General features: G+C 39.0%; 1 protein-coding gene across 1 annotated transcript in view; it reads left to right on the top strand.

The window, feature by feature from the left end:
- LOC113030191 (F-BAR and double SH3 domains protein 2-like) overlaps positions 1-24,842 on the top strand; it is a 43,356-nt gene that overhangs the window by 1,503 nt on the left and 17,011 nt on the right. The window contains exons 2-9 of the mRNA XM_026181371.1: positions 2,138-2,235; positions 7,254-7,299; positions 16,182-16,252; positions 18,147-18,291; positions 21,345-21,478; positions 24,246-24,300; positions 24,383-24,511; positions 24,593-24,715. Coding sequence (XP_026037156.1) covers positions 2,138-2,235; positions 7,254-7,299; positions 16,182-16,252; positions 18,147-18,291; positions 21,345-21,478; positions 24,246-24,300; positions 24,383-24,511; positions 24,593-24,715 — 801 coding nt within the window. The remainder of the gene's footprint in view (positions 1-2,137; positions 2,236-7,253; positions 7,300-16,181; positions 16,253-18,146; positions 18,292-21,344; positions 21,479-24,245; positions 24,301-24,382; positions 24,512-24,592; positions 24,716-24,842) is intronic.

Here is a 24,842-nt window from a genome sequence, read left to right as displayed (position 1 = left end):
ATCTAGTTTATGTTATTTTAGCTGAGGTTCCTGGCCTCTGTACTCGCTCATGAAGGAATAAAGGCACTGCCTGCTCTCCATTTTATTGTACTTAATAGTTTCGCGCCCAAGGATCAACCTAAAGATACTGAATCATATCTGTAAGAAGATATTAATTAATAACAATGATTTATTCTCACACAGCCACAAAATGTATAATAAAACAAATTTAATTCTGCTTGTAATTGTGTTATTAGCAGATTGTTTTGACATTTTTGGACAAACAAGACACTAATGAGGCTTTGCTTTCTATCTTGTGTTCCTTGGACTCTTAGTTAGCTAAAAGTTTATCTAAAGAATTATCTTAGACTAAAGACACAACATTGATTTCTTTATTGATCAGTACGCTACCTTTGTGTGGTACTTTGGTCCATAAAGCATTAAAAAAATCAAAAATATCCATCAGAAATGCCTTAAAGCATACATTGTATCATTAGATTGCTTATTTTATTCTCTCTTTGCTCGCAGACTAAACAAAAATAGATCATCAGAATATCTGATTGCTTTTCGGCCTGATGACTGGAATAGTTAACTAATTTCTCCACCTTTTACTAGCTCTCAGTAAGTCATTTCTTTATAATTAAATTGCAAGATGTGTTAAGCATCGTGTTATTAAACTTACTTATGATATTTTCAGTTATTTGTTTTTGTTATAAAATGAAAACGGGGTGATGGATCGTGTGAATTATGTGGGATGGGAATGAAACACACTATATTTTGAGTTAAGAACATATATATTTTTCCTAAGATGTCAGCTAAATATCCAGAAGTGCACTGATGGTGAGAGGATGAAGTGGTTATTTTAAAATTTTGGTTTTTGCCTGTGTTTCAGAAGCTTGGAAAACACATCAGATTCGACATGGCCAGGCTTTATTATGCATTATCTGGTTCGACAAAACCGACACCCCTGGCCGAAAGTAATTGGCGTCACAATGGTGGTTTAACTTTCTCCACCTACATCAGTCAAACATTATCAGAGGAGCTGGTGATAGGGATCTAAGACAATACGCCACAAAAAAATAAAGCTGTAATGAATCAGGAAAGAAATGTTGCACAAATGTGTCCAGCTGTGTAAAATAGACCTGCAGCAGATTAGAACCAAGCATGAAAACATTCATTTTCTGCATAACCAAGTGGATGCATGCAGATTCCAGTGACTGTGCGATACATTTTTATGCTGCAACTTTACAGAACTGCATTCCTCCATGTGTTGTTAGTAAGATACAGCTCAACAGGTTGCATGCAGTCCTGCAACAGAGAATCTATAACACACTGAGAACATGCTGTAAGCTAAACACCCACCCCCAAAATAAAAAAAAAGGTTTTACACCAAAACTCTGAACATAACCTTTTACGGAGTAGGTTATGCTTTCAGTTGTCATGGTGACCTGGCCAGGTAAGAAGAGCTCTCCGAAAACGCTGACTTTAAGCAAACGTGTGTTGCTAACCCATTGATCTTGCTTCAGGTTTCTTGTTGTTGCTTTCTTGTATTTTGGCTGGGCATATTGTTTTGAACATCATACAATGTTAAAATAAAATGATCATATTTGATTTTTGATTTGTTTTGTTTTTTTAACAGATTTTCACTTTTGAGTTGTAATAAAAAAGTGGAAAATTGACCAAAATAATGAGACAAAACCTCTAAATCAGTTGATATTAATAAGTTCATTTCATATGTATTCATACGACAAGTTCAAAACACTCCTTGTGGTCAGTAATGAGACTCTTGGTCTTTTCATTCACATCCAATTAGAAACCCAGAGAGACCAATTCTCACCTGGTTGCAGGTACTGCTTGATAATGATGGTTATCACTTCCAGTAATGCCAATTATGAGCTAAGCTGAATCAGCTCATAATTAACTCATTCACTGCCATTGACGTCTATAGCCGTCAATGGCAGTGAATGAGTCAATGGGTTTAACTCATTCACTGCCAATGGCTGGCAGTGAATGAGTTAAGCTGAATCTACCCTCTAGAGGTGCTCCTGTTGTGATTGTGCAGGATGAAATCTCCTTGGTCTACCTGTATGAGGTTAAGAAGAAGAAGAAGACAGCTTTAAGGTGTTTCTAATGAGCCTTATTCTGTTCCCCTGTTCAGGTCCGGGTCACCCAGGAGTTGAAACACATTCATGCTGAGCAGATGAGCAGATTACAGATCAAACACCAGACAGAGTGTGACCTGCTCGAAGACCTGAGGTAAGCAAACACAGGTGCATCACAGGGTACCTATTAAATGCCAAGATGATTTTTCTGAAGAGGTAAAACAGTTTCAGACTGGTCCTCATATGCAAAGCTGTTCGTCTTCTAAAAGTAATTAGAGCATTTCCATGAACATGGCCATGAATCTTTTAATCTAGTAGCTGGAGATCAAGCATTAACCAAACACCTCATGCTCTTTTCCATCAACCTTAGAAACAGCACAAAAAATTCAGTAAACATGATCACAGCAAGTGACAGCACTCAGTTGAAAAAGAGGTATTTTATTATGATTTGCTAATTGGAAGCTATTGCATTATTCACGAGAGAGCTGCTGCTGGGAACAGAGCTTCTAACATCCTTGCCTGAGTTTTGGGGTGTGTTTAAATTCCAGTATTTAAGGGTCAAAATCTTTGGCTTTGGTTGTAGCTTCTCCTCTGCTCTCTGCTCCATATTTCTCTATGAAAATGACAACAAAGGAGGGAAACTAAAAGACTCACTGCACTGAAATAAAATGAGTTTGTATGAAATAGTGAAATAGGAGTGTTTTGCACACACAGACTTTATTTGACCAGGCTGCTCAAGTATGTCTGGGGATATATAGTACCATATACTCAAAAAACACATCATTTTCTCACTGAAGAGTCTTGATATTTGAAACAAGGACACAGGTTTTCCTGCTATGTGTATCACAATTCATGGAGTTTATCTTAATTGTCCACCATGTGGATGATTCTCCAATTCATTTGTTCAACGTTTACTTAACAAAAAATTGTAGGGAGTTTAGTCGCGGCTAAACAGCTTGCTGTGACCTTTCCCATCTCTTTTTTCCTTAACATCTGGCTCATTTGCTGTTATGGCACTCCTCAGGTCCTCAGCTTCTTAGCTGCTTCTCCAGCAGGTCTCCCATTCTTGCTCTACAGCTGGTATTGGTAGTCCCTCTTATGCCCTGAGATTCCTTCTACCACCACAAGTTCAAGCACTAAATTAAAAACACAAATTTGCATTGTATTTTTTTATTTTTCCTTATAGTTGTTCCTGGCACGCAGGATTGGTTAGTCAAAGCTGGTGTCTATAAGCATTAAAATTAGACTGTTTGTTGTTATGTTTGGACAAAGTGAAGCTTTGTGCTTAGCTAAGTTAGCAAACTTCTGGCTTCATGTACGGGCTACAGCAAAAACACATAACTGTAAGCCATTACTCAGTGCCGATTCAGGCATGTGCTGTTGTAAATATGTGAATGAATAAGTGTCCATAAAAAGTCAGTCAAAGCTCCTCAGAATCAGCAGATTTATTCTGAACAATGACCTTTTTGTGGGATGCAAGTTTTCTTTTTATACTATGAACATTTTAGAAATTACAGTCTCTTGAAGCACAGAGGGGTGGGCCAAAATGTGTTGCTTTTCTTATTTGCCTTTTTTTCATCTTTTTTGAGCCCTCAGAACACATTTAAGCACATTTTAGCTCTGCCAAAAGCTGCAACTAATTTAAATCAATTTATAGCCAAAGACTAGTTTTTGTTAATCTTCTCTTTCTTTTTTATTTAATCTCTTGATAATGGCACATTATCTACCTACAAAATGACAATATGATGTGATTTTATTCTGTAGTATCATTCTCATGTTTTCGTTTTACACACCTTAAAGTAGAAATTAAACCAATTATTTCTTCTTACGTTTTTCTGAGGCTATTTGAAGGTTGTTTTTCACTTTTTTAAAGAAACCAAATCCAAAAGTCAAAGTGGATTAGTCTATAAAACTGAGGATCGGGCCAAGTAAACAAATAGTGGCACAGAGAGCTCTGTGTTCAGATGCGTAGGCATTTTAAAAGTTAAAAGCCAAAGGTTGTGGTTGTATCATGAGCCTTAGATTTGACAGCCTACTGGCTCCCCGCTTCCTGTCTGTGGTTGGTGGTGGAGCTGTGGACCTCCAAACAGCTGGAAGTCAAGGTCACAGAGAGCTGCCAGATGTTCTGACTACCCTGAACCATTCGCTCTGGGAGGGTGAGCAACTTTACTCAGCCAGGAACAATGTGAAACTCTGCTGGTACAGATTTTTTTAAGGGTCGCTCCTCAATCACTGACAAGAAATGATTCAGCAAACTTGAAATTACGTCTGGCTGTCAGCAAAAGCTCTGGTTGGGAAAATGGCAGGAAGTAAGTGTGGGGGTCAGTAGATAAAGGGAGCCTTGGAAATGCAGTGAAGAGGAAGAGAGGGAAGCTCCCAGGAAGTACAGCAGATTGTTTGGAGGCAGGGTGGAGCATGGAAGTCAAGTCTCGACATGTTTAACGACTTAATGATGATTTTGCTTCACTCGAATTTTTCCCAGGGCACTGACCTCTCTTCTTTTCTTAGACTTTGCATAAACTTAAGTTGAATTGTGATTAACTTCCTGTTATTGTGAGTAAAAAGTGCTGGTTTTCCACGAGCATCTCACAGAAAACCATAATTGAAATGGCAATAAAAAAAGAGCGGCGCCTCTGATATGTAGGATACAAATGTAGGGCTTCTAGATGGTGTCATTAGAAACATCCATGTTAATTATCACAGAAAGAGGGCGGCAGCTAAGGGGATGGCGTGGAATGGGGGGAGTAATAAAAGCTTAAGAATAATCAGGAAGCGTGGTCATTTGGTTTTAAGAGTGTTTTTTTTAATCACAGTATGTTTTCAGATTCTGGTGGTTTCTGATGTTATTGCCACTGTTATCTTTATATAGGTTTAATGACTTCTCAGGCAATTATGTTACCATTTCTTGTGTAGTATCACAAAAGAATGTTGCTTTCACACATGGATGACAAAGTTCACCATATCCACAATCATTTTTCAGTACTGAGGTCAAAAATTATCAGTGCTTTAGTCTGTAATACCTCCCTAATACCAGGTTCCTGTACCCAACTTTAGTAATGCGGGTATAAAATACCTGAAAAATGCTAGATGGGATAGGTTTGTGTGGGATACGTGGGATATGTTTACATCAGCAGATTCTTAATGATTTCTTGGACCTTTATTGTCAAGTGTTGCCACTTTGTCTTGAACAGGAGACTGGTCGATTAAACTGAAGAAAGAACTCAGTCAACTCATTCAATTGCAGATGTGTACAAATATTGCATGTCTGCTAATGTTAGTGTGGCTAAAATTAGCAGGTCTAGTTGGACTTTTTTTTTTTTTTTTTTGGTTTTCGAGTGAACTTGTCTGATATATCTAGTAGAAACGTGTCTTACAACAGTAGAAGTTACGTGATGTTTACATTATTGTTTCTAGATTTTAAGGTGCAATATTAAGAGAGTCTGTGTTCTGCAAAAGTAGGATGCTCTCATGACTCATCGTGTGACGCCACTGACTAGCCAATCGGTGGCATGCGTTCTGTTGTCGCCAGATCTGGCAAAAAGGCTTAGAACGAGCAGCAAGTACACCATCGCTTTGCCGTCCTCCATTGTTGTGACTTTTGGCTGCGTTGCTATTAGGGCTGCCACAAACGATTATTTTGATAGTCGACTAGTCACCGATTATTTATGCGATTAGTCGACTAATCAGATCATCATCCACTGGACGTAAAACTACAGCTTATTGCACCAGCAGCATCTGCTCTTATATAACTATCATTAGCTTACAGCTTTAAGCTTTTAAGGTGCTAACTAAAAATAAAGACAAGATGATAGTTTATTCAATTTTAATGAAATTTGCAGATTGTTTCGGTAAAGTTTAATAAACTCCTTGCTATCTAAAATATAACAGGACACCGGAGTATATTCTCCAGCATCTCACACTTCTGATAATCAGCTGTCTGCTTGACGTTTATTCAGCTGTGTAAAAACTATAACTTTAATCTCAGCCAAACCGATTTACTCAGGAACAAATAAAATACAAAAAAAAAAACAAAAAAAAACCAAACAACAACATTTTTAATTTATCTAAGTGACTCATATATATTTAACCTGAGTCGCAAAAGACGGCGGTGGGTTTGAAAACAATTTGCCGGGAGTCCGGTGTTCTCACGGCGCTAGTGACCTAGCCCCCGGCTAGCTATCGAGCTAGTGGGTAACAGACGTCTCCGAAAACGTCGGAGCGCTTTTGAAAATATGTGGTGTCCTGATAAACTGAGCCGATATTTGAGGTTTACACAGCTACATTCTCGCCTGAAAATATGTTAAACGTTTATTTTGTGACCCAGAAAGAATAATAAGAGTAATATTAAAACTAACTAGCTACCGCCATTGTTGGAAACTAAGCTGGGCCGCGCTATGAATTCTGGGACACAGCTGCTTCTTCTTCTTCGGGGTTTAACGGCAGCTGGCATCCTTGTACATGCTGTGCTGCCATCTTCTGTTTCAGTCCGTTATTACACTCTTAAATCCTGCTATTATTCCTGCGTCTTTTGCGATCTTACAAAGCTTCAAACGACACGTCGACTATTAAATCAGTCGTCGACGATTTTGATAGTCGACGTAATCGTGACTAGTCGACAAATCGTGGCAGCCCTAGTTGCTATGACGACCCCATCCACCTTGAGGTGGTACTCAGTAGTAATGGAAAATGACTGAAACCGAGTCAAGCCAAGCCGAGTGCTTACTAGTGGAAAGGATACCAATATAATACCAATATATAGGCGTATAGCTAATATCAGCCAACATATTGGCCATGCTGATTCTTTCTTTTGTATATCCAAAATCCAATAATACTTTGTGGTAATTCCCACTGTAGTAGGTCTCTCCAGAACATTTTGCCACAAGGACAGGTACATACACTCAACAAGAAGAAGGCATATACCTCAAAGTGTCATTCTGACCACGCTATGAAAGCAATGTATGTCTGTGTGTTATTAGATGACAGTGAAAGATCATTTTGACTGGAAATCTGTATAGACTGGCAAGAAAATCTGAAGTTCAAGTAAACACAACTCATATTGTCTTTGCAATCCTGGTTTTATTTATGGATGCAAACAGTAGATTTGTTGTATGTTGTCTTATCCATAATTGTGCTGTGCTGTTTTACAAATGTACTCCCTTTTCTTCTCTTTAGGACTTTCAGCCAAAAGAGGGCAGCTATAGAGCGGGACTACGCCCAGGTAAGTAAATCTCTTTGTCGTCTTCTTCACGCCACTACTGATGCTCGTTAGCATCGCTGCTGTGCTGCCTTGTCATTTCTGTTGCTAAAAATATGTTTATTTGTTACGATGCAGCCCACCAAACACACCATATGACAGTGAGGTTGAGGATGTGGCCCTAAGAAAGCTTTTAGTTCTCATGTGGCCAGATAGCTCATGAATGGAAACCAGCCGCAGAAAAAAACACCACAACAGAGAGAAGAACGGCATCCACCAGCCATCCGCTGGCTCGTTTCCTCCTTGCTCTGTTGTTTTTGCCTGCAGCTTCCTAGAGACGCCAGTCGAATGTTTGAAAATCCCCTCTCTGTTCAGGTCTTGCAGCCCTGTGAGGAATGTCCACCAGCTCTGTGAAAAGAGGGGACTCATCTGTAGTTATCTAACCAGCAACCTTACATGTGTGTTTGCCCATGTGTGTCTGGTGCTCAAGAGGTTTATTGTGAAAAGTCAAACAAACGGAAACAGGATTAATCTGTTTTATAAGCCCAGCTGGTAGCTGAAGGGAAAGAACATCAGCAGAAGAAGAGAAAATGAATGCTTTTCTGCAGTGTGTATATATCTGTTCCTGATTGTTCTGTCATGCTCAAGAGCTTATCGTCCTTACAGAGCTTTGGTTAACATTCCACTAGACAGTGCAGTGTCAGTATTTTATGTCAACTTTACTAGCCTTTTGTTTAAGAAGCTAATTTCTTTTACTTCATACACTGTTGGGTAAAATAAGCTGATCAAGCTTTGAAATGAATACTCCGTGCCCCTTTTTTTGACTTGCAGAGAGGATGGACACTGTTAGCCTGGAAAAATTACAAGGGAAATGCCAATGAAAGTGATCGTGGCAATCTAACCAAAGACTGTTTTTCTTTTCCCTTAAACTCCATTGAAAAGTTGGTTTTATTAAGAACCCCACTGGCTTTTTATTAACAGAGGTTTTGGTTGTGACCACAGCTGTTGTAGACTCTAGAAAAGTGTTTTCTGTCACTCCAACTGGGTTCGTTGTTGTAGTTGTGCTGTTGCATCTTTGCTGCTCGCTGTATGTCAGAGATGAGAAGCTGCAGATCCTCGTTAATCTATGAAAGTAACATCTTCACTTCAGCTGTGATAGCAGCTTTTTCCTATAGATAAACAGGCTAATAAGTTTTTTTAAATAATATGTGTGGGCGTGTGTGAATAATTTTATTCACACATGCTCTTAAATATGTTTTACAGTCTCAAATGAAAGTGAAATGCTGCATGACCGGAGTCATTGACCATGACAATAAGAACGTGATTTTTATTACCTGAAATGCTTCCTTTGATTTAAATGACAGCATTGACAGCCAGAAAAATAGCATTCATCTAGCTGTTTGTCTCACATAATTGCATTTAGTGGAAACATCATCACTGACCCAAAAAACTATTTTTTTTTACTGGCCATCAGTTATGTCAAACTCTGTAGAAGGAAAAAACACTCTTGCAGCCAAGGCTGTTCAGTTAATTGAAATATGTGAATCCCGCTCATTGCCTTTGCAGAACTCCTGGAGGGGTCATAGGAGTTTGACTGTACAGTTTGCATGCGTTTTATGGATCTGTGAGGTTCCCCAGGCAATCCTTTTGGGAGTACTGCGGGGCTACAGGGTACTGGGGTCAGTGTTACACAATATCAGTCTTTGTATAACTTAAGTGTGAGCTGTGTTGGTGTCCTTGGCACAGAGTCAAGCGCATTCTAACTGGCTGTTGGCCAGTTTCACCCCCTTGTCTCCTGTATCCTATTTGTGATCCTCAAGGAGACAATCAGAAGGTGTGAGTACTGAGATCACAATGTTTAATGCTCGATTTTTGTGTTGACCCAAAAAAAAAGAAAAGAAAGTTACATTTAATCTTTATTATTTGGATTTAGATTTTTCCCATAATCAGTCAACCCTACCTGTAGCTCTCCCCTTAATTAATGTGCGTACAAATGAGTGAATCTTGACCTTTGGCTTTTATACACATTCACTCGCAAGTGGAAGACCTATTTTTGTCTAGTAATGCTGAAAATGTGTAATTTACCCAGCCTTTAAGATTTTAAATGGAATACAGGTATTACAAGTATAACTTACTGGGATCCTCTGCAGATTCTTTAATCCGGTCAGATTGGCTGAGGCACATAAATGCTTGATTTTATTTAATTATTTATTTATTGCCAGATTAATCAATGATTGGTTGGACTTTAAAGCTTGAAGTTTTGATTTGTGTGGGGTTTTTTTGTTGTTGTTGTTAATTAGGGCTGCCACAAACGATTATTTTGATAGTCGACTAGTCACCGATTATTTTTGTGATTAGTCGACTAATCAGATCATCATCCATTGGACGTACAGCGTACAGCTTATTGCACCAGCAGCATCTGGTCTTATATAACTATCATTAGTTTACAGCTTGAAGTGTTTGTGCTAACTAAAAATAAAGACAAGATGGTAGTTTATTAATTTTTAATGAAATTTGCAGATTGTTTCGGTGAAGTTTAATAAACTCCTTGCTTTCTAAAATATAACAGGACACCGGAGTATATTATCCAGCGTCTCAAACTTCTGATGATCAGCTGGCTGCTTGAAGTTTATTTAGCTGTGCAAAAACTATAACTTTAATCTTAGCCAAACCGATTTACTCAGGAACAAATAAAATACTAAAGAAAGCCAAACAATAACATTTTAAGTTATCTAAGTGACTTATATATCATGTTTAACCTGAGTAGCGAAAGACAGTGGTGGGTTTGAAAACGATTTGCCGGGAGTCCGGTGTTCTCACGGCTCTAGTTAGCCTTGCCCCCGCCTAGCTAACGAGCTAGTGGGTAACAGACGTCTCCGAAAACGTCGGAGAGCTTTTGAAAATATGTGGTGTCTTGATAAACTGAGCAGATATTTGAGGTTTACACAGCTACATTCTCGCCTGAAAATATGTTAAACGTTTATTTTGTGACCCAGAAAGAATAATAAGAGTAAAGTTAAAACTAACTAGCTGCCGCCATTGTTGACAACTGCGCTGGGCTGCGCTATGAATTCTGGGACACAGCTTCTTCTTCTTCTGGGTTTAACGGCAGCTGGCATCCTTGTACATGCAGTGCTGCCATCTTCTGTTTCAGTCCGTTATTACACCCTTAAATCCTACTACTCATTCCTGCGTCCTTTGTGATCTTACAAAGCTTCAAACGATGCGTCGACTATTAAATCAGTCGTCGACGATTTTAATAGTCGACATAATCGTGACTAGTCGACTAATCGTGGCAGCCCTATTGTTAATGCAGGTCTATGGACTAATTTCCTCCATTGATGCTGTCAAAACTTCCAGTGTGGGTACATAATAGTTGCTCGATTGGCTTCACACAATTTTTTAGCAATGCAGAAGTAAAAAGGGACTTTTGTGGAGGAACTTGATTGTAAGAGGCATGACAACAGGACCGGGGTAGTGTGAAGGTGAATATTTTTGTGGTGAACTAAGAGAAATATTTATTTAAACTTCTTTGAGAGAGACGAGTATTTGAAATAAGCTGTTAAATAAGCCTGACTTAATAAACCAGGTTTAAATGTACTAGGTGTGTATGGGCCACACTGAATTAGACAGCTTCAATACCGTCATGTGAACAAAACACACACACATTCAAATATATTGTTCTTTACAGATTGTAAAAGAGGAAACGTCACCTCACATAAAATACATTTTCCTATACCAAGAAAATAGCAAACTTCAAAACCACTGAACAACAATAGATTAATGTGTCTCCAATTATAAATTCATCTATAACATCACAAAATGAATTTGGGCTTATAGCCTCATAGGCTGTTAAAATTATGTGCATGTGATATTAATATTTAAAGGTACTTATCAGCTGATCTGTAGGTAGACTAAGAGGAAGTAAAGCTTTTAAATAAAAATCCCTGTTGACACAAATGCAGAGAGGACATTCAAATAGAAACGTGTGAGTATCCAGCTGAGAGTTGAGCTCAGGCTGCAGATGAGCTTCAGTAACCCCGGTGCATGTGTGTTTTATTGGATATGCATGCCACAACGTTTCAAACATTTTATCCTCGCATGTTTAATAAACACGAGACCTTGACAGATCTTTGTCAGATGAGAGCACATCAGGTGGTCTTTTATAAGATAACTGTGAGAAAGTATTTTGATTAATAATGAATCACCTGGGTTTTTAAAAACTTAGTTGTTCCAGATTCTCAGGTGTGCAAAGTTCAGGGGTTTTTTTTGTCTGATATTTGTAAATATTATGGCAGTAAGCTAAATGTCTTGGGCTTTAAGTGTTTGATCAGACAGAAAAAAGAGGTTGGATTAATGTCTGCGTGGGAATCGGGCATTTATTTTTTGCTGTATTCAAAGATTTAAAGGATCAGACGCTTAATGAAATGTTACTTTGAGCCATAAACAGGAGAACAGTAATCAAACCCAGTCTGTTTGTAGGGGAGTAAATTATGGCGTCCGTGTTTCCAAAATGATAATCAGTTGTTCTTCACTAACTATATGCATGATCTGATTTTTCTCAGTTTTATGTTATTTATCAGCCAAAACTTGGCAAATAAGACAACTGACGCCATCATATTTTCCTTTATTTGAGTATTTGATAAGTAGAAATCGTTTCCTTGAGCTCTGAGATGATCTGATAAGCTGTTTTTCAAATTTTCAGATGTTTTACAGGCTAAAGGATTAACCAATTAATGGGGAAAATGATCCCTAGATTAACTGATACCAGAAAATACCACAGCACAAAACATCCGTAATCAAAAGTCCAACGTTTTGTGACCTGTTTAAACATCATATGAAGTTTCTATGTTGGCTCTTTTGCTTCTTTACATGTCAAAAATGAGCCTTAAACAGAAGAAAAATAAGTTGACTAAACACACTTAATAATATCGTCTCGTATATGTATTGTAAATTTGGCAGACTCATTAATCTTTCGTTGCAGGCCTGAAATGAAGTAAATGTCTTCATTGAGTGCTGCATTAGGTTCAAAGGTGTTCTGTGTGCCTGGGTTGGGCTGCCTCTCAGTTATGTGATCAGTTAGAGACCCGCTGCCAATGGTTGAATCAAAGTGGGTCAGAGTGTCTCTGGATTTCTTGTTCCTTTTGGTAACACCCCCCTCTTTCCAGTTTTTTCTACCAAATCTCTTTTCTTTATGCGCCTTTTTCTTGGTCCCTTACACCTGCAAGCTGCTATAGCCATTAGCCGATTGCTATTCAGACCACACGGTGTGATTTAAATGTCCCCCTCTGTGTGGCTCTTCCTCTGCCATCCTCACATCCCTCCTCCTCCTCCCCTGTCCTTTTTCCCATCACACCATTCAGGCGTGTCTGCGATGCTAGCTCAGTAGGCGAATCTCTCTATCTGCAGCTCACAATGGCCTGGTCTGTAGTGCCTTTGAAGCTTTGGCACCAAGATCACCAAGACCAGTGGGTTCAGAGTCCTGGCCTAGCCTGCCTCAGGAGCGCATGACAGGGCCTGTCTTTTCACAGTGGACAGAGAGAGGATAGACGGGCTCACATTCTTGATAGGCACGAGTTGAATAAAAAGAAAATGTTGACATGAAGTGGAAAGTCAGTTTGTCTGCACCCAGATCTATCCACTCTAAATTCTGTTCTGGTGGTATTGTTCCCCAGTTTAAGCCCGGTAATCCTCACAAAATAAGATGTTTAAATGAAGTGAAGCCAATCTGTTATTACTATTATAACTGATCTATAAATGAAGTTTTGCTGCTTTTTTTTTCTCCTGGTGTTCTCACATGCATTACTATATTGAATATAATGAGTTTGATTCTGGCATGAAATTAATACAAATAAATTTTAGGTATTTATTTTACTTTTGTGGGATTCATATATTGCTGTATGAGATAAATGTCTGCACATACCATTTGAAAACAGTAGCAAATGCTTCAAGCACACCACTAACAGGCTACCTGAGGCTGTTATCTGGAAACAACAGACAAGATTTGGGTTTTCATTTGTGTCCAGGGTGAGATTAGATTTGTTTCCCAGGTTGTAATTTGGGAAATGTGTTCCCTTTTCTGCTCTCCACACAAGTGTTTACCTACATGGGACAAAACCGAAGCCTTGGAGTACAAGGCAAGAATTGGGGCTTAGTGAAGGTAGCTTCAGGTGTAACCCTCAGTTTTCAGAAAGCAGCTCACTTTTTTCCATGTTAGATCGCCATGATAAGCTCTGTTGCAGACCTAACCTGCTGTGGAACAGGTTGTGTTCAGGATTAGAGGTCAGCAGGTACAAAACCACCTACTACTGACCAATAAAATCTCTGGAAAATATCGATCCAATCCAGGAAGATCTCTCAGACCACTGTGTGCAGATAGTGAGAGGTTCTTTCCCTGATGAGCATCAGCATGAAACATGAATTCTTCTTCTTCTTTTATTCCTCTCATACTCCTCTTGGCTGCAGTTTGAAAACAGTTTTATTCTATAAGCCTCATAGCTCTTAAATTAAATTTGGAAGCAGTCTAAGCCTGTGTTTTAATGTTGTTTTCTATTCTTTACTCTGTGTCAGACTGTTAAATGCTACCGAGCTGGAAGATTGAAATGATCTTACAGTCGTGTAAACATTAATTTAACAAAATAAAAATTGTAATTATACATCAGATTATCCATTGCCTTTAATGACAGAGCTGTGATAAGACTGCTAACTTACACAGTCAAACACTTTTCCAGCCTTACTGATTAAGGCTTACACACATTTAGACAACATTTTTAATAATACGCTTTCCCTCTAAGTCATACTGCTGCTTTGTCTGCAGCAGCTGTGCTGCTTTCAGCCTGTATTATGTGTTATACTGCCAAATATTTTTCTAAAATTACAGTTTTATCTTTGTTTGTTTAAAAGAATACAATAAAATAAATATAAGCCCAGTAGACATATCCATGTTTCTGCTGCCAAAAGCGCCTTTTCCATCTTAACTCGCTTGTAGCCAAATTGGGAAACATTGCATTGAGTTATTCAGTTGATAGCCACCTACATGTGACCACTTAGCCTGATTCATGATGTTAGGTTAAGGGAAGCCAGATAAGGTGACCTGGATATGCTGAATTTCCTTCATATTTCACTTAAATGCCAGTTTTCAGTGTAGCTCAGGCTGCTACTCGCCTGCAGATTCTCATCACACAGATATGTTTGTAGGATAAATAACTAATACTAATACTCCAGCCTTTTTATTTAAAGCGTTGATTATTTTTAATACGAATACTGTCGCTCCAACATTATATGTCTGCTGCTAAAGATTAGGGCTGCCACGATTTGTCGACTAGTCACGATTACGTCGACTATCAAAATCGTCGACGACTGATTTAATAGTCGACGCGTCGTTTGAAACTTTGTACGATCACAAAAGACGCAGGAATAAGTGGCAGGATTTAAGAGTGTAATAACGGACTGAAACAGAAGATGGCAGCATTGCATGTACAAGGATGTCAGCTACCGTTAAACCCCGAAGAAGAAGAAGAAGAAGCAGCTGTGTCCCAGAATTCATAGCGCGGCCCGGCGCAGTTTCCAACAATGGCGGCAGCTAGTTAGTTTTAATGTTACTCTTATTATTCTTTCTGGGTCACAAAATAATCGTTTAACATATTTTCAGGCGAGAATGTAGCTGTGTAAACCTCAAATATCTGCTCAGTTTATCAGGACACCACATATTTTCAAAAGCGCTCTGACGTTTTCGGAGACATCTGTTACCCACTAGCTCTTTAGCGAGCCAGGGGCTAGGCTCACTAGCGCTGTGAGAACACCGGACTCCCCACAAATCGTTTTCAAACCCACCGCCGTCTTTCGCTACTCAGGTTAAATATATATGAGTCACTTAGATAACTTAAAATGTTATTGTTTGGCTTTTTTTTTTTTTTTAGTATTTTATTTGTTCCTGAGTAAATCAGTTTGTCTGAGATTAAAGTTATAGTTTTTACACAGCTGAATAAACGTCAAGCAGACAGCTGATTATCAGAAGTGTGAGATGCTCCAGAATATACTCCAGTGTCCTGTTATATTTTAGATAGCAAGGAGTTTATTAATCTTCACCGAAACAATCTGCAAATTTCATTAAAATTCAATAAACTATCATCTTGTCTTTATTTTTAGTTAGCACAGACCTTAAACACTTAAAGCTGTAAGCTAATGATAGTTATATAAGAGCAGATGCTGCTGGTGCAATAAGCTGTAGTTTTACATCTAATGGATGATGATCTGATTAGTCGACTAATCGCAAAAATAATCGGTGACTAGTCGACTATCAAAATAATCGTTTGTGGCAGCCCTACTAAAGATATTCATGTTTGCTTTTCGTCAGTTTATTCAGGTTAGCGCACCTCTCTGACATACCAAACATACTCAGTCTTCTCCTGCTCTCACCCTGTCCTGCTATTTTGGCCCTTCAAAGGTTAACCTCACCATTGGCTGAGGTGGAGGAACCTAATATATCTCCAGGGCTGAATGTGGTCTAAATAAATTACATTTTTCTGCTAAAAAAAAAAGAGCCCACGTCAGCATAAAAACCAGCAAGTGAGCCAGCATCCAAACAAGGCTCTGGCTGACAGGTGAACGAGTCCATGCACTGTGAAGTCATTCCATAGAGAAGATACTTTATAGTGAATGTGGACAGTTTCATATGGCTTACTTTTATCACAGCTGTTTTTACTGAGTTTACTCTATCTGTGCCTGAAGGGTAGAGTAGAGTTTGTCTCTTCGTGCTCTGCCAACCCGCTGGTTTATAGGACAAGGTCAGGGAGGGTCACAGTCCTCTGAGTGCATCTTCTGTGAAGAAGAGACGTGTGAAATGTGGAGTGGTGTCAAAGGTGAAAGGTCACCGCTGCTTTTGTTTTTCACTTCCTCTTTTGCAGGCCCTGCAGAAGCTGGCAAATCAGTATTTAAAGAGAGAATGGCCAGAGACAGAAGAACCGTCAGACCACAGGTAAATTCCTTCTCCAAAACACACAGATGCTGCTTTGGACTGTTTATTGTTTATTGATTTTGTTTATTGTTGTTGTTTTTGTGTGTGTGGGGTTGGGGGGGTTAAGCTGTGGTGAGGGGTCCTTGTTAAAATTTTGTGCACTCTCAATCACATCAAGAAAAGATAAAACATGGCACGTTCATCTCATACTATGACAATAATTTCTCTTGAATTTAATCTTTTCTGGTCTCATTATTATTATTATTATAGACATGCACAAGTACAACTTTTTCCCTTTCTGCAACGATACCAGCGCCTCGCTTTGGGTATTTGATCTAAAACTAGTGCTAAGTTGTGAATCACTCCTTTACATGTAATGCAACGTAAAATGGCTTTCCTAACTTGGTAAAACAAGATATGACTGAACAATACATCCAACTATATAAAATTAATAAACAGAGAGAGAGAGAGAGTCATCAGGCTGCTGCACACTGCTGTCATTTACGGTCACACGGTTTCTCCCTTTCCTGAACTTTCTCACATTCATGCGTTGGGTGTGAAGCTGACAGACACAGCTGAAAGGAAATAGCATTAACTGAGGTGACAACATGTTGTCATACAGTAAGCGCAATAAAAGCATTACAACAAGTGTTACAACACGCCAAGGTCTTCCTGGATTCTACCTCTGACATTAACCCTTTGATCTCAAGTCATCAGTGGAAACACTAACTCTGTGCAATCAGAATAGGACATTTTTTTTCCCTTTTATGACGTTGTCTAGAATATAGTCTAGAGATAACTTCTACCTGGCCGAACACAATGACAGTGAAAGTAAACTAGGGAGAGAAGGCGAACCAAAGCATTGTTGTCACCAGATCTTTTACGTCGTGTCAGCTCACTTCGACCACAGTTTGCAATTAAAATTTAAAAAAGAGAAATAAAATTTGTTGGAGCAGGTAGGAAATACCTGCAGGTTGCCATGCTGTGCTTCCTCCATCCTTTACTCAGCACATAAAACAAAGAACAGCATAGAGTTGAATTAAATAGATCTGACCATTGTCACTGATACTTGATCCAGCTTTAAGAGCCAGCCTCAGACTCCTATTTCCATCCCTTTGGTTTAGATTGCTAAACTGTCTTTACTCTACTTCATAACTCTGAGAGAAGATACAGAAAAAACACTAAATATGTTTCATTTTTGCAGTAGTTTATTCTGCTCTGAGCTCAGGGTATCAGATATATCACGAGCTCTCCACCTGCTTCAGGTTGTAGTTAAAGTTGTTCCTCCTTTATTTGACGGAGGACCACCACAGCAGTGACCTAACCAGCATTCCAACAGCTTGATAGCAGTGGCTGAACTTTCAAAGTAAAAGCAAGGGTATTGTTCGACAATAAGTCAATGACGATGTTATCTCGGGTGATTGAAAAAAAAAAAAAAAAAGAAAGAAAAAATGTATTTGGGTGGTGGTTAAAACAGCTGGGCGTCTGAAACACTGAAATCCAGCTTGTCAAATGTCACATAACAGTGAGCTGATTATATCGGGCATGGACGTCATTTTGGCCTGTGGGAATTTATAACATACATTTCTCATTAATCACAAACAGACTAAACATCTAGTCTTAAATAATTATGTTAGTAAATAATGAAGCCTAGACTTTCCATCCTTCCTGTATACAGGTTGTTGCCCGTATTTACTCACACATTTATCATTGTTGGTTCAAATCAGGGAGAATTTTGGATTGTTTGCTTGTTTGCAGGGTCGTCATACATTTGAGTTCACGCAATAGCCCGATGGGACGTCAGACCATATCCTATTTTGTTTAATAGTGCATCTCTAGCTGTTTAGTTACTCACTTACCATTCGTTATGGCGAAAAATGTCTCACTGCATCAATCTGCGTTTGTTTGTTTTTAGGAACATGTATTGTGTTTGGAGGGCCTATTTGGAGGGTATGGTCCAGGCAACGCAGTCCAGAATAAGCACCTGCGACAACTACAAAGTCCAGGTGGCCGACGCAGCCAAGACAGCACGACTGCAGAAGGAGCAGCAGCTTAGGAAGGTATTGCAGGTCTCACTTCTGTCCTTACATTGACGTGCACTGCTGTACTGATGCAATGCAGGGTGTTTATCTTGTTTCCCCAAAGTGAAAAAGGGAAGTTGATGGTTTTAGAAGCATGATGCTCACATTGGTTACTGTTTAGACCTTCAGACACTAAATGATGCTGTTTAACCAGATGTTAATGGCTCTCGTGAACTAAATCCGAAGACGCCTTCTGTCCTCAAACAACCACCTGAAAATTGTAACAGTGGAAGCTGAAGTCAAGTCGGCTGGCTTCCTATTTCATGCACACCAACAGGAACAAAGTGGCTTTTATTATTTTTAACACACAACACACAAATGGTGTGACATGCCCACACACTAATGATAAAGTTCTGCTTTTCATACTTGCCTGTTTCTGTAAAACAATGATGAAGTCACAGACTGCTCGACTGCAGTTTTCCCTGATGTCATTTTTATCTGCCCTTTTTTCCATTTCGTGTAGTGCTGTCATCCCCAGATAGTGTGCATCAGTTATGATTGCAGCACAAAATGGGAAAAAAATGTTGTGATAAAGTTGTTAAATTGCTATATAGTACTAATTATCCTGAAAAATAGTTTAAAAATATGATGTTAACCCCAGTTTGTTTATGTACTTTCTGCATGGTGGGGGTTATTTAATTGTGACACATGAAAGGCCCTGTTTAACATCAGTAAGGTTGATAAGATGGAAAATGAATCCCTTTCTTTTATGGGCAAATCAAAGGACAACATAACACCTAAAGCTTCCTAAAGGGCTTCATAACACCTAAAGGGCTTCAACAGCCCTCAGCCCAAGTGTCTGGAGAAGTTGGCTGACGCCAACATTAGGTTGTGGTGCCACAAGCTAAATTCCACTTCTGAGAGAACCATGGCCGACTTCAACAGAATCTGTCAGACTGTTTGCATTATGTGAAAGTTTCTGATAAGGAGCAGGCATCGGTAATTATCAGTTACCAGTGGCTGAACCTGTGGCTACACACAGGACCACACAGATGTGGTTTAAGACACACATGGGTTTGCCCATATGGTGACCATGTCAGTCCAGCCCAAACTGAAAGAAAACATAATATAAAATAATCATATTGAACTGTGTCGTTGTGTAAACACTAAGTCAACATGCTTATGAAGTGTGTAGAAAAACTAAGTACACTGCATGATTCGGTAGCTGCTAAAGGTGGATCTATAACTTGAAGTAATTGTTTTCTGAATTATTCAGTCTCTCACATTATAGGGGAATTTTAACCCTCTCTGCTTGAAAAGTTGGGATTTGCAGGCATTCATTTATGTGCAGCTCTATTAAGCTCCCACCACAGTTTTTCAGTCAAGTTGAGGTCTGGACTTTGATGGGCCATTCCAACATTATGATTAATTTCTTATTAAGCCATTTGATTGTAGATTTACTTCTGTGCTCATAATCATTGTCCTGCTGCATGATTTAAATTCAGCCAAGCTTCAGCTATTGAACAGCTCTAAATCTAGAGTACTTTGTTATACGGAGGAGTTCTGGAAAGTGCCCAGTTCCTGTGGCTGCAAAACAAGCCCAGATCATGACCCCTTAACTGCTGTGCTGACAGTTGGTTTGAGGTGTTTGTGCTGATAGTCTGACCTTGTGGTGATTTTGCTGGAACACTGACTCCTGGTAAGTTTGGGGCTTTGTGTTATTACACACCTGAAAGCTTCAGACCTGAAAACTTGCAAAAACTTCTGCTTTAATTGAGATGATCACAGTTGATTAAGTAGCACCTGGCTACTACTTACCCTCTTAATTCGCACAGAGGAGGTAAGGGTGTGTTTAGATCTTTTTAAATAAATGACAGTGGAATATGTCATGTGTTATTATTCATCTGAGCTTGTAATTACCTAATTTATTAGGACTTGGTAAGGACCAGATGATTTTCTTAATTTTTGTTGTGCTCTGATACACAAAACTTTGTATTTTCACATAACTTTATGTATTCCTAGTTAAAGTTTATTTTGAAAGTCAGGCAGTTTTTGAGACGAGAGGGTGTATGTACTGAAAGGAGGACTGTTCAAGACATACAAAATGAAGGTTAATGGGAAAAGAGTGCTCACAGGAGGGAGCAAACATCTGAGCAGGCGAGTCACTAAAAAAGAAACTTCATAACTTCAGACAGGCTTGCCGTTATGGTGCTCCTGGAACGCAGCGTCACTTTCTGGTAAAAATCCATCACAACGATGACGTTGCAGAGTAGACATAGTCACATCTTCCTCGTCTTCAGGTCAGTGTTACTACCCAGTGGAAAGTGCAGGTTCTTGTAAACGGTGTAATAAACAGTCAGCCTTTGAAGGGCAGAGTTCACAATACTGTCTCCTATTATCATTTAGAGTTGCTATCAGCTCTGCAGTTAGCTCTGCACGTCTGGAGTTTTTTTCCTCATCGTAATGTCTGACGCCTCTGTGCCACGTTCTGGTTTCTAATGGCCACGTTCCAAAGCCTCAGATCAGCTGAAACACTCAGTTTATTTAAATCCAGGTTGAAGACTCACCTGTTCTCAGCTGCATTTGAATAAAGCACCAAATCCACACTTTAAGCTTAAATTTCAAAACTTACATTTAACTACTGATTTTATCTACTGTTCTGATTTTATCTGTTTTGATTTTATATACTGTTGTTTGTTTGTTTGTTTGTTAATTAGTTAGTTAGTTTATTTGCTTGTTTTATTCAATTTTAAATCATGCTTTTTATTTGTTCTTGTTTCTAATGTCTCTGTAAAGCACTTTGAATCACCTTGTTGTTGAATTGTGCTATACAAATAAACTTGCCTTGCCTTGCCTTGCCTTGCCTTGCCTTGCCTGCAGCCTACAGTGCTGCTCTTGTTGGGCCTCACCTTTTTGGGAGTTTCCATCAAAGCTCCTGTATGTAGCGTGTGCCATGATGTCATTACTCACTCCATGTGTTGTATAGATATGCCTGAAGGGTATTTGCATATTTCTCAGTGGTTGCATGTAGATGTAAAAGCCCTTATTTGTTTTGTTTTTTGTTCTCGATGTCTCCAATTTGATGTCATCAGTGTATTGAGCAGCTGACTGTGGTCCAAGCTGAGCTGCAGGAGTCGGTGAAGGAGCTGACCAAGAGCAGGAAGAAGTACCAGGAGGCCGAGACGATGGCGCAGGCAGTCCGAGAGAAGGCAGAGCTGGACGCAAAGTATGATCCAAATTACTCTACTCTCTTTGTTAGACTATTCTAAAGTAAAAACCCTACAGTTTAATGATAAGTATTTGTTTGTGGAAAATGTCCTCAGTAGCTCAGGGTAGTAATGGTAAAATGGTATCTATCTTCTTTTCTGTACCAAAAATCAGACAGATTCATGACTTTCTGTCATTTATTTTGAAAAACTTTCACCTCTCTCTCTCATTGGCAGCACTTCTAACTGTAACGTTTGATCCACACATGGCTACGGGAAAATGTCCCTTTGGTCTGTGACCTCTGTAAGCACTTTCCTGACAAGTTTATGGACTCAGTGTCTAATTTTAGATCACACTGAATGAAATAAAGTGCATTTGGTAAATTACAGTGATCCTAAGAGTCAGAAAGAGGTATCGTCATGGGCTATCCGCTTTTTTTCACAACCTGTGAGCCAATATGTGTGGAGTTTCTCAGTTTCTCAGTCAGATCAGAAATAAAAACCTCTTGTGTATTTTTACAATTATTTCTCCGTGACTAAATTGAAAAGTGTCTTGAAGTCACTCAAAGGGAGTCAGAAAAAGCAGACTGCCATGCTGGACTGGAAATAAACTGATTAATAATATGACGGTGATGTTGTTGACGCCTGTTTGCAGATCAGTTAATTAGAACAAACTCCAGTTTTGCTGAAAAGCACAGCAAACAATTATAACTTGTATGTACTGGGGTTCTTCTGTAAATTAATTGATTTGCCTTCCTTCTGTCACTGAAAACTCCTTCGTATTAAAAACTTGCAAAACTTCGACATAATCTCTCCTATTTCACTGAAAACAAGAGAAATTTCCGAGGTTTAAGTTAACAGAAATAGTTTCCAAATCAGATGTCACAAATCAGCTCTTAAATTCAGATCTGAGCACATTATTTTGCTCTGAGTGGATCAAAAGTTCCAATGAAAATCAAAGCACATTTTAGTCGAGAGAAGAAAATTCTAAAAAAACAACATTTTTTAGTTTTATCAAACAAGCAGCTCTCAGGCTCTTTGCATGAGTCGATGGAGGCACTTTGGCCTGGCACGACATGAACAGCTGGCACTTTGACTCACCACATAGCAGACATTTTTCTGCTCATCAGGAAAGTTTATTACCAGGCTGTCGGAGAGGATTGATAGCTGGGCCACCACTTACAAATAATACTATAAATGCTGTGTTTTTCTGGTCTGTTGTGTCCACACACGCACACATTCTCAGATGACTCCTCTGAGGTTTGCCTTTTGAAAATCTGCAGAATGAAACACTCCAGTAAGAAGAGAAGACTAAAGTTTAATAATTTCACACAAACTGCTCTGCTCACAATTGTTTACACTCATGCAGCTGTTATTGCACATCGTCAGGGTTTAAATTGGAAGCAGCAGGTCTGTAATCAGTTCCAGCCTTTGCTCAGATTTATTTTTTTTATCAAAGTGGATCTCTTATTATCTTAAAGGCATTATGATAGCAGCTTGGTTTAAACATTCAGCAGTGGAAACGATTATTTACTCTTCTTCCTGCCGTCGTTTCATCCACCCTGCGCATGCATAAAAATCAAATGAGAGACCTGGTTATTTGTGTATATATATCGTGTTATTCTCCAGGAGTTAAACAGGTGATAATGATGTGTTTCTTGTTTACAATATGTCTAAAGTTGGGTTCAAACTATAAATCAGAGGAAAAAAAGAAGCAATGTGAAATGACTATAGTGATATCTTTGTTCGTGGTCACACTGTGGAAGGGAATCTCTTGTAGTTTTCGACATTACTGCAGGTGTGCCATGAGGTTAAAATTCCAATAATTATTTGGAAATAAATATTGAGGCTCAAACTGCATTAGATAAAAGTCATCTGACTGAGTTACCTGATTAAACAAAAGCATGGATTTAAATTTTTGATTTACTATAGGTGGACAAAGGTAATTACCATCAAACATTAAACAAGCATTAAAATTAAAAGGAAATATCATGTTCAAAATGCACATATGTTAATTTTGTAAACAATCCGCTTCCAGCAGAGTAACGTGGGTATTAAATGTGTCACTGTAGTAGTGTTAATGGTCATTACACAGATTCCATTGTTTTGATTGTTCTGCTGTCTTTCGATTTTTACTTCCTTCTAATGTAGGTTTTAATTTGTCATAATGAGACAAATAAGATACAACGCTATAGTTCATGAGCTGCTCCTGTGTCTCTCAAGCAGACATGAAGCAGATTTGATAAAATTATAAAACGAAAGGCCTCTCATCCATGACCACAGAGTATAATCTCCTTCTAGAGTCAGGCTCGTTTCGTAGTTTATCAACACTCTTCTGTTTCATTAATTACTTTACTGCAACCTCAGCTTATCTACACACTTGATGGCTAACTAATGTAAAGTGCCATTCGCAGTTTTTGCCTCTGTGGGTATTTTTCCTTTTCCTAACAGCACAGAGAATGAGTTTTATTTTGTTTTAATTATTTATTTGTTTTGTGAGTACCTGGCTATTGGATTTAGGGGCGTGGCCTGTTTGATTGATAGATGTTTCTACATGGGCAGTTGTTGGGCTCACCTTAAATAACTGTCCCTGAACTTGACCTCTCCTCCATGTGAGGTATTGACACCTTTTGGTACATTCTTGTACTTATTGTAATTGCACATCCAACTGAGGCTCCTTTTTTATGTTGTCAGCCTAAATTTGATTACTTGGTTAAACTGGAAAAGGCAAAACATTGATGCTCATGTTAAAAACCAAAGAGAAATGATTTTGTATCTTCTCTGCAGGTCAAAGCTGAGTCTCTTCCAGTCCAGATCCAGTCTTCAGAGGGCCAGCGTAAAGGTATAAGATCTTGAGTCCACGAGCCCAACGTTTAGTGGTGTTTTTGTTGTATGAGCTGTTTAAACGTTTCTTCCTCTTCTAGCTGAAAGCAAAGCGGAGCGAGTGCAACTCCAAAGCCACGCACGCCAGAAACGACTACCTTCTCATGCTTGCAGCCGCGAATGCGCACCAGCAGCGCTACTACAACACAGACCTCATTGACTGCATCAAGGTGAGCATATATACATCTGAATTGGTGGGTGAAAGGAGACGTGGTGTAAATCTAAACACACCTTTCTATCACTGTATACAGATTTTAGATGGGAGGATCTACGAGCAGGTAAAGGATTACCTGGTGTCACTGTGTCAGACAGAGCTAGAAGCCTACCAGGCTGTCCACAACATCTTCAACCAGATCCTCAACAGCTCAAATGGGGTGAGTCTTAAAGCCTGCAGGACATCCACCACCTCACACCCATGTCTGTACCAAATAGTCAGGTACAGAGACCCGTTTGTAGTTAATTAACCTGCTTAACCTTAAAGCTGAATGTGGAGTAAGAGAG

This window comes from Astatotilapia calliptera, chromosome 10 (assembly GCF_900246225.1).
Source record: "Astatotilapia calliptera chromosome 10, fAstCal1.2, whole genome shotgun sequence".
In the NCBI taxonomy this organism is placed as follows: Eukaryota; Metazoa; Chordata; class Actinopteri; order Cichliformes; family Cichlidae; genus Astatotilapia; species Astatotilapia calliptera.
This window is presented reverse-complemented; position numbering and strand designations above follow the sequence as displayed.